This window comes from Lolium rigidum, chromosome 1 (genome assembly GCF_022539505.1).
Source record: "Lolium rigidum isolate FL_2022 chromosome 1, APGP_CSIRO_Lrig_0.1, whole genome shotgun sequence".
NCBI lineage: Eukaryota > Viridiplantae > Streptophyta > Magnoliopsida > Poales > Poaceae > Lolium > Lolium rigidum.
In genome coordinates, this window is record NC_061508.1 from 79,598,869 (window position 1) to 79,609,206 (window position 10,338).

At 50.2% G+C, this 10,338-nt stretch overlaps 2 protein-coding genes across 3 annotated transcripts; one reads left to right on the forward strand and one right to left on the reverse strand.

The window, feature by feature from the left end:
* The first annotated feature begins 814 nt into the window (after nt 1-814).
* Nucleotides 815-3,250, forward strand: LOC124676307 (BTB/POZ domain-containing protein At2g04740-like). Of its 2 annotated transcripts, none has more exons than XM_047212389.1 (5): nt 815-1,355; nt 1,578-2,319; nt 2,403-2,439; nt 2,536-2,669; nt 2,753-3,250. In XM_047212389.1, the coding sequence occupies exons 1-5, from the start codon at nt 857-859 to the stop codon at nt 3,084-3,086; spliced, it is 1,746 nt and encodes a 581-aa protein (XP_047068345.1). In that variant the 5' UTR covers nt 815-856; the 3' UTR covers nt 3,087-3,250. The 2 variants fall into 2 exon arrangements, with proteins under 2 accessions (XP_047068345.1, XP_047068353.1); XM_047212397.1 differs by having other exon boundaries at nt 2,565-2,669; nt 2,753-2,917.
* Nucleotides 3,251-6,221: 2,971 nt separating this feature from the next.
* Nucleotides 6,222-9,828, reverse strand: LOC124648068 (fimbrin-5-like). The gene is made up of 14 exons (XM_047187894.1): nt 9,739-9,828; nt 9,479-9,652; nt 9,139-9,380; nt 8,792-8,963; nt 8,537-8,575; nt 8,362-8,430; nt 8,164-8,280; nt 7,873-8,084; nt 7,617-7,775; nt 7,350-7,549; nt 7,085-7,251; nt 6,775-6,871; nt 6,564-6,655; nt 6,222-6,464 (listed from the first exon to the last, which is right to left on the reverse strand). Exons 1-14 carry the CDS (start codon nt 9,826-9,828, stop codon nt 6,222-6,224), a joined length of 2,073 nt encoding a protein of 690 aa, XP_047043850.1.
* Between the last annotated feature and the right edge of the window lie 510 nt (nt 9,829-10,338).

Below are 10,338 nucleotides of genomic sequence, written 5' to 3' on the forward strand. Positions count from 1 at the left end.
GGTGAACTCGTGGATCATGGAGGCCGCAGAGGTTGCCAATGTCCGCGTCGACTCAACGGACTCCTCGTCGGAAGAGGAGTCGACGACCTCCGCACGGAACTTGTACAACATCTGCCACATGTCCATCTGCGTGGGTACAAACTGCGGATCAATGGCCGCGCACAATAGCGCCGAAAACATGAGTAGAAACCTACCGGCGCAATTGACCGAACAGGTCGTGGGCGGAAGGGCGGCGCAACCGGGAGCGTTTCGCCCGAAAACAGCCGGCAGGTACGCGGCGGAGCCAAGCCCGAGTATGCTCCCGCTCTCTCGCGCGGCAAGAACGCAGCCGGCGGCGGCCATCGCGGCGGCTGCGGCCGGACGGCGGCGGATGGGGTTGGGGTGGTGGCGACGCACTAGGGCAGCAAAGAAGGGGAAAAAGACGCAAATCGAAGCGGTCGATTTCGCTGTCCCTGACATGCGGGACCGGGTAAGAAATGGAGGACGCTCCGTGCGACCGCCGAGCGTCCGCCGAGCAGGTTTGCGTCTCCGCGGACGGCCCGATCACTTTGCCCCCGCTGAAACAGGCCCCAGACGCATTTCCGGTCACGGCGGACACAAACGGTCGCTCACGTCGCGCCGCTTGAGATGCCCTCAATACAAAACCAAGCCATTGATGTGGTCGACTTGTCGTGAATCAGAGAAGATCCACCGTTGGCAAGACCAGAATCAACGGCCGAGATCGGAGCAAGCGTGGGTGTCACACATCCATCTCGTTGGACAAACCGAGCGTGACACGCCTCGCTCACCGCCGCCCGCCCTCCCGCCACCGCCACCGCCGCCGCAGAAAAATTCCCCAAAGAGAACAGAAAAAAAAATGGTCTTCTCGCCGCCGGCGGAGGTGACGTTCACGGGCATGGAAATCGACCTCGACCCGGAGGACCTCCACCCGACGGTGCCCCTGCGGAAGGTCCCGGGGGGCGACATCTTCGAGGCGGCGCGCGCGGGGGACTGCGCCCGCCTCGCCCTCCTCCTCGAGGCCGGGGCCAACGTGAACGCGCGGGACCGCTGGGACTCCGTGCCGCTCTACTATGCCTGCCTCGCGGGCCACGCCGACGCCGCGCGGATGCTGCTCCAGGCCGGGGCCGTCTGCGCCGAGCGCACCTTCGACGGCGACCGCTGCCACTACGCCGCCCTTAACCTCGACCTCCGCCGGCTCCTCAAGTCATTCGAGGCCCGCCCGCCCCCGCTCGCCCCGCTGCCCGCCGCGCTACGGGCCGCCTTCCTCGCATGCCCCGCCAACCGCGCCGCCTTCCTCGACATGATGCTCCAGGGTAGCGCCACTGCCGAAGCCGCCGCGCTCGCAGAGGCCGCAGGTCTTGCCTCTCTCTCCCATTGCTGTCTATGCCCATCGATTGTCGATAGATTGATTAGTCCGGGAGGAATTTGGCATCTAGGATTCACCTAGGCTCTAGTGTCAACAATGCAAATCATTTGACATATATACCAATTCCCAGTACAAGATGGTTTTCATTTTAGTGAAGGGTATACAATTGACAGGTTTTGCGTTAGTAACACCTTGATTAAATTTTGTGCAGGATTTGGGCCAACGGATGCTGCATCCGCGGCTCGTCTGGTGCCCCCGGACATCACATTCTACGTGGGTGGAAAACCGATCGAAGCTCACCGGGTCATCCTCTGTGCCCGGTCGCCCTTCTTTGAGAAGAAATTCAAGACAGATTGGAAAGACAGGAAGGAAGTGAGATTCTCTGAAAAAAAATTATCCTTTACTGCCCTGTACAACCTTATTCATTTCTTCTACGCCGATCGACTCGAGGCACCTGTCGATGACATGGAGGGTCTGTCAATCATTTGCAAAGTCTGCAAGTGCCAGGAGCTGCACAGGCTAGTTGATAAGGAGATTGTGCATCATAGGTTTGCGCCGTATAAGGCAACCAGGAAGTTGGATTTGATGGAGTCGCAGACGAGGTTTGTTTTGCAAGGGCAGTCCTTGCCACCGGAAGACCGTCTTCCGTCAGCATTGCAGCGTGTTCTACATAGCTGTCTAGCTAACTCAAGACAAGAAGATTATTGCAACACTGTACCAAATGAGATGCGCAGGAACTCATATGATGGTGATCGTGCCGATCTCATTGTGAAAGTAGATGAGAGGGTATTTCGGTGCCATCAGGTGATTTTAGCCTCAAGATCGGAGTACTTCAAAGCCAGGATATCTCGAACAGTGGGTTTTCTCGAAGGTAACAATGAATCTCCGGATCTCCCATGTCTTGAGGCGCATGACATGAGTGTAGAAGCATTTGAAAAGATGCTTGAATACATGTAAGGTCCCTTTGCACATTTTCTTTGTTATTGTTACGGTTACTGCTGCTGTCGGACTTATCCCCTGCTTTTTAAAATTTTAGGTATACTGATAAAGTAGAGCATATGGATCCAATCCTGGTAAGATTCAAAAACATTACTGAATTACCACTTCTACGGAAGTATTGAAGCTATTTTTGTTTACTGTGAAACTAAAATGAAGTAAACCTATCCCAGGCCGAAGAACTATTTGATGTTGCATCTAGATACTTGCTGTTTCCCCTGAAGCGAGTCGTAGCCGACCTCCTGTTACCAAACCTGGTACATGTGTCGCCTGCAGAACTGTGTCATTGGTTGATGTTATCAGACATGTATGTCCTCCTCATGCGTGATCTCTGTATGTGTTTATATTATCTTGACGGGTTCCTGAGTTCAATATTTTCTCCAAATGCAGTTATGGCGTTATGAAAATAAGGGAGTACTGTCTGGACATAATCGCCTGCAATTTTGAGACGTTTGCGCACACAAGGGAGTTCCGGGCCTTGCTGTTGACACTCCCGCCGCCATCTGCAACCGACGCACTGAGAACTACTCATCCCAGCGCGCCCGGGGCTACTGGGAACAGTGAGCAAGGTAATGTTCTCGATGATCTGCGCGAAAAATGGTTGGAAGCAGAGGCCGCTGAGCTAGATAAGAGAGATCAGAGTGCGGCGCAGTTTGACAAGCGGCTCGAGCTGCTCATGTTTGTCGCGGAGCGAGAAGCCGATGATGACGACCATACTGGATGACTTACCTGAAAACTGGAAGTATGTGCGTTTTCTCGTGGAGCTCTGTTTTTTGGTAGCCTTCGCTGATTGGAGTTTGGATCACAACAGTTGTTCTGTTAATTCTGTGGCATGTTTTGATGACTGTTATCCTTGCTCTCAGAGGAGCTTCCTGTTTTCGTAATTAATCTGCACATGTCCTTACATTTTACCGGTATAAGCCTGTTTGGAAACCTGAGTTCACATCAAAGAGAAACAAGGGTCTTCTAGTTCCTGCCTGAGAATTTTCTTTTAGGTCAAATGCTGCGATATATTTAATTAAGAACCGAATCCAGCACAATATTGTTCCCTAACCAAGTAACCAGCTTGGTGCAACACCATACCATGAATTACATAATTTATTTTCGCAGCCTTCTTTAGCTAAACAATGTGCATAGCAAGAAGAGTTTTTTTATTTCCTCAACTAAAGGACTATGAACAAACTGGTCCATGTCGCCCTTCTTTAGCTTCGCAGCAACTCCAGTACTGTCCGTTTCCGGTACCACATTAAGAGCATCTCCACCGATAGCTCCCAAATAGGCGCTGGCATATCATCCTCCATTTGGGGGAGCTGCTCCCACACCGGCGCCCCCAAACAGGCGGTCCCGATAATATTTAGAAAATCGAATTCAAATGTTGAAAACAATATTCATACGAAGTTCGAACGAAATTTATACAAATTTAACACAAATTCAAACTAAAAAAACTAAAAAACATCTAGCGCGAAAGGAGTCGAAGGCGCTGAAGTCCAGGTCGTCGCCGCTGGACGACGGGAAGGACCAGCTGTCGGCGTCGTCGGCCTTCTCCTCCTTTGGCGCTGGCATCTCCGATGGATAGCTAGGTCGACGTAGTTGGCGCCGTGGTCCCTAGCGGACCACACCGCCGCCTGCCGCGGGTCGATCGCGATATGCCGGTAGTCCTCGTCGACGGAGCGGCCGACAATGTACTGCAGGGTGGGGAACTCCTCCTCGTCGCCGTCGCCACGGAGGGCCGCCTGCGCCTCGGCCTCCTTCTCCCACCATTTCTTGTTCGCCGGTGGAGGTGGTGGCGAGGTGTCCTCCTCCTTGACGCGGGAGCGGCGGCCCGACCTTATCGTCGGACGAACCGGAGCAGAGGACGCGCGCCGCGCCGCGTCGTCGCGGATGACGATGCCTCCGGAAGGAGGCGCGGGCGCGGCCGAGCGCGTGCGCCCGACGGCGGACGATCCGGTGCGGGAGGTTCCAGACGCCGCGGTTCGTCCCGGCGACATCTGCGGCGCGCGCGTCGGCGCCATGGTCGCCGCCTGCGGGAAGTAGAGCGGCTCCCGTTGCCCGCGGTGGCGTGGACGGTAGCCGTACTCGCGGAGCGTGGCGTCGATGTCGCTGCCGTACCACCAGGCACAGCGGCCGACGTTGTTGAAGCGGCCGCCGGAGGGATTGTCCATCCGCGGGACCTCTTCGGCGCGCTCGCGGCCGAAGCGCTCTTCCCAGTCTGGGCCGCCGAGGGCATTCTCCGGGAGTCTCCTCTGCTCCGGCGTCATCGAGGCCCGCCGTTCCTTGACGAGGGCCAGCATCTGTGGTCGGCGAAGCAGCCGTTGGAGACGTGCCAGCCGTGCGGCAACTTGAACTGCACTGGCACGGGGATCTGGTGCCAGTACATCACGTCGGCCTCGTCGAACGACAGCTGCATCGAGCGTGGCATGCCGCCGCTGCCGCTGCCGCCGGCCTGGTCGTTGTGCGCCATCGCGTTCGCGCGTGGGTGGGTGGCGGTTCGGGCGGAGATTGAGGACGGCGGCGGCTAGGGATGGACGGCGGGGAAAAAAAGAGAAGTGCGCGCCGGTGTGGTTTTAAGGAAGGCGGCGGACGCGCATTGAAGGCGAGTGGGTAAGGTAGGTGGACGCCGCGTGGACAGTCGACGCCCTCGCCGTTTCGGTTTCCGTGCGGGAGGCCATTAACGCCGATGACCAACCTCCCCGCGTCGTTTCCGATGCGAACCGCCGCGTCCCCTCGCTGACAAGGCGCCCCCACCCCCGAAAACCGTCGTTCCACGAGGCGCCGACGCGTCCAATCTGCGCCCTTGGCGAAGGGGCCGGCACGGGGTTGCCGGTGATTTTATTGGGCTCCAAAATTGGCCGGCGCCGTATGGGCGCGCTGGTGCGAGCCAATTTCGCCGCCGGTCCACAAAAAGCTATCGGGACCGCTATCGGGACCGCCGGTGGAGATGCTCTAATAGACTCAATCTCCTGCGCGCCAGTAGAAGACCCCTTTGGCAAGCGTCGCCGATTGTTCGCCGGAGGTTAGGGATTGGGAGGGGTGTAATTGCGGCGGATCGGTGTGGGATCGAAACACTAAAACGGCAGCAGCACACGACAGTTCTATCGGGTACCCTGGATAATGTTTTCGGGCCGGGCTGTTATCCAGTATCTCTTTGGAGCGCTAGAAACGAAGAAACCGGAAAACGGCCAGAGTTTTCTGGTTCCGACCAGTCTTCCCGCTAGAGTTGCCCTAACATGGTTAATGGCCATTTTAACCAATCTAAGTCAGATTGTGCAGTTATTTTTTCTATTCGGTGCATGACACGGTCGTGCACAAGGAAAAATCAAATTTCCTCTGAAGGTACCAAATAATTTACAGAGTATAAACAGGATTGAGGCGTACTTTCTGGACAACAGCATGTACCACACTTCTGGATAACAATAAATTCTTGAATGCACAATTGACAGCTTAACCTTACAACATTTCGAGCATCTGTTAGCACAAGCCAAACAAGTTTAAGGCTTTAAACAGCTCCAGTTGACATCAGAAACGGCCTCCCGTAATGTCCTAAACGTTGCATATAAATTGCAAAAAAAAAGAATGCCCTCTATACACTTCTTTCATATTAAGATCAAAATTCAGTGAACAAATAGCACCTCTATTGAGTACAACCCTATAGAGAGCACTGCTATGTGCACTAACTAGTCAGGAAACTAAATAAGTAAATATGACAAATTTGCGGAGCTCTATCTGTGCGCAAGATAGCGAATGAAAAATGATGGGAGGGTAAGTACTGCTACAGATCATCGCTCCATATCGTTGTCATATCAGTACCATGATCTGGCCCATTGTGGTTAAGCTGGGGTAGTACTATCAGGCAAAGAATTCAAACATGAGCCTGTGAAGTGTTATCCGTTGGCAAGTTGGACACTCTTATAGGAAATGAGTTAACCTCTTCTCCTTCCGATGGTGCCATCGGCGAAGCAGCATCCTCGGAGGCGATATCAGAAGCAGCATCTGAAGCCACATATGATGGTTCCGGCTGTTCAGATGTTTCAGGCTGTTGTGGTTTCTGCAGGCTCCAGTACATGATGCTAGCAGTCAGCGTTAGGGTCATTTTCTGATTCACCTGCAGCACAAACAAGTGACATTGTAAGGTCCAAGGGTAATATGTATTTGATCTTTAGGAATGTAGGATGCCGGTTGTTCCATAGCAATTCCCCTTTACCTCGATAATGTCATCTGGTAACAAAAAAACAGAACACCCAAGCTTCCGTGCGATACTGATGATATAGGTAGCATTTAGCTTCTTCTCATCATCTGCCACAGCACAAGAGTATCTTTGAGTCAGCAACAAAATGAAGAAAGACTAGGCATGATTTTTATGATACCCCATAATGAAAAACACAACCCAATTCATTCATTGACCAAGAATGCACCTTCTATGCCCTTCGACACAACCTTCCAGTTCACAACCCTTGGCTGTACAGCACTAAGAAGTTCAAGGAAGAAAATCCCACTTGATAGGTTCTTTTCCTGAAGTAACAACAGAATTATGAGCAGCTACTATTTGCTGGACAGAAGTGACAACTGAACTGTGGCCAAGTGTTTAGTATATTGATTAGGGTAGTTCAGCAATGAAGACACAAAATAGCTTGATGAAATTGTCTAATTTGCATACAGGCCTCCACTTAATTTTTCCCCGAACTCCATCGCTGTTGAAACACAATGTGCAGTCATAAAATTCACCTTAAAGCTTTCGATTCGAGAATTTCTCCCGGAAGCCTTCACTTTGTTATTCGCCCAACTCAAGATATCGGCATCAGTTATTTCTTTTCCTTGGGACCCTTGAGAGTGGAATCTGAGTTTGTTTAGCAACTGAAGGATATTGAATCTCATCAGTTGCCATAGAAGCGCTGAAAGAACACGAGAGAAGATATTTAATATGAAAACTATATCCGGAACATGGAAAATAAGAGTAAGCAATATCGATATTTTGTTAAACCGAACTCACCAACAATCAACTTCTTGTTTCCCTGAACAATGTCATTTCCAGCTAAATTCACCAAGGAAAACTTGAGCTGCTTCCCGATTTTAATAACCTGATTGCAGTTCTCCAGTTTTCTAAATGGCATTTTAATTGGAGGTTTCGTTGCCATCTTCCAGTTGACAGATCCTGGAGAGACTTTGTCGAGCACTTCTAGAAGAACCCACCTGCACAGGAATTGACATTAATCATCCATTTACAGACAAACGCGGCCCACCTCTGTTGAAAGCTTACCCGTTTCGAACATCTTCAAACAAGTTGTTCACGTACGTCGCAATTCCGAGGCTGTTGATCCACATTCTGAAGGTTCTTTCTTCTCTGGATAATATAATATCATCTCGCGACGCTGACTGCGTGAGATTGATCTGTTTTGTGTCAGTAGTCAATCCATTTCTGCATGTAAAAATGCATTCTGCTTTGGTGAAATATTTGTTGGAATATTCAGTAGACAAGACGTAAAATTAAGATTCCTTCAAAGAGTAATTCTCACCTATGTTGGAATATTTGTGCAACAAATGCAAGGTTTAGATTTGGAGAGCCCTCAGTGATATCCTTCGGGCTCAAATATCTTTTGCAGTCCAACTTATCTGCTTGTTCAAGCACCATCTTTGCCCTTACTGTAGGATCCTTAGTCTCGAATGAAGTTTCAGAGGAATACTCTGGAGCAAGTGCTTTGATAAGATAGGCATAGGCTTCACCATCCTGTCCAAGCCTAGTTTATAAGATAATTGCTTGAGTTATAAAAATTTCCTCAAGATACAAGACTAGTTGATGTTCGAACCTTGATATCTGAAGAGAAGTTGTTAATAGTTTTCTTGTAGCCAGCTCTCTTGATATGGTAGTTCATCCACTGGAGAAGCAACTTTTCGGGTGATAAACTCAGCACTTCATCTATATCCTGTACAATAATGAGTAAAATCAAATGACACGCATATATTATGTCAATTAAACATTGCTGGATTACAAAAGTAGTATATACCCTGCTGTCATCGAAAATTTCCACCAGCTGTGGCATCTTCTTTAGATTAAGATCAGCCAAAAGTTGTATCTGTTTACATAAATCATAATTAACTGCGGTCTTAAGATGGCTTTACACTTGTACTGTGTAGTCTGCATGATAGATAGTAGTGTCGGCTGAAACTTACAGGATATACCTTTATGATTTGAGATATCAACCCGAGAACTAGATGAGGCTGTAACATGGAGAAATCAGGTCTAGGATCAGTCATTTTTAATTTAGCCCTTGCTTAATAACTAACTTATTGTTGCATTAAACATGACATTGATATTTAAACAGTTTCAGTGACAGCATTTCTATATCTACAGTGCACATACTACCTAGAAGGAAATTATTGATGTCAGTTGAAATGAAAATGTAGCCCAGCTGGTAAGAGATGGCGAATGTGTACCCGTCCTTCGACCAGGTCTTGGGCACCAAGATTGACAACGGTACATCCGATAGCCTTTGCAGAGTTGAGGCAGAGTGTATGGTTCTCATTCCTCTCCCATGGGTTAAGGACCCTCTTCTTATTGATGGCTCTCTCATCAATCGTCCCGGGCACAGCTAGGTTGATCAATTTACTGACCGCATTTATCCATGAATGACAAATAAACAGAGCTTTAGGCTAGGCAGGACTGTATGTACTCAAACCGCAATATTTTCAATTTTTCATAGTAGCAAACTCACTGCAATGCATCATCTTGTATGCTACCAAAGCAGTAAAAAACAACACAACGAACAGCATGGTCATCTCACCAGAGCACCACGCCGTCTCTGACGAGGTTGAACAGGTCGTCGCCCTCGGGGTCTATGGGTAAATACTTCTTCAGAAACGGGTCGTCGCCGAGGTAGCTGTTGATGTGCGCCACGTAGGATGACTTCTCGGCCTGGTTGGGGTTGTGGAGCAGCGTGGTGGTGCTCGACTTGAGGAACGAGGACGACGAGCTCTTGCTCGCGCCCTGGTCGGAGCTCACCCTCGCCTGCAGGTTCAGGTACTCCTGCAGCCGCAGCATTGACATAACAACCCCGTTTATATCAAATAAAAGTACTCTGACACTATAGCTGGTTGAAAGGGATCATGGCGTGATCGATGTACCCGGAGGAATGACTCGAATTCGATCTCTTGGTCGGCGTCGGTGTAGACCTCCGACAAGAATGCAGCAATGTCGTCCTCGGAAACCACGTCGCTGAGCCCCCTGAGCTTCTTCATCAGCCCCGGCAGGTTCTTGGTGGTGACATGGCCGCCGGAGTCCCTCTTCAGAGACAAGAACTGCAGCCACCAGGATGGACACGATTGGATTTGGGGGTGGAATCGCAATTAGGAAAATGCGATTTGGATTAGGGCGTGATCATGACCTTGGCCTTGAGGGATCGGAGCTCGACCTGGGTGAAGTGGCCCTGCAGGGAGGGGTCGGAGACCACCACCCCCACGAACCCGGCCGACATCAATCAAGGGATCAATCAAATCTACTTATTCTTCTTGGAAGAACGCCCTAGCTCTAGCTAGCTAGCGCTGATTCGGACAACACGAATTAGGAAATGCGGAAGATCGTCTCGTTGGCATCTGCATTGGCGGGTCGAAACGATCACCGAGGATTAGACGGTGGTCGAATTTGTGGGAGACGACGGATGCTTTTCATTTTGCTCGCTTTGTTTGCGCCTTTTTTTCTTATCTTTTCTGTTTACTACGTAGTTTACAATGATGGAAGTGAACGCTTTTGTTGCGTTCCTGATTTCGTGGTAACAAGTCTATTATACTTTATTTTATTCTAAATCTCTTGCACAACCTATTTGTTCCTGAAGGATGTGAGAGATTTGTCCAAATTCAGATAGTGTATACTCCGTTGGGACCGCTAGAAAACGGTCGGTGTGAATTCAAGGTCTGGCCTTAACTGGTTGCATCTGGCAATGATCTTGTTGGAGGCATTGTTTTGAGAGCGGAGATTATCTTCATGG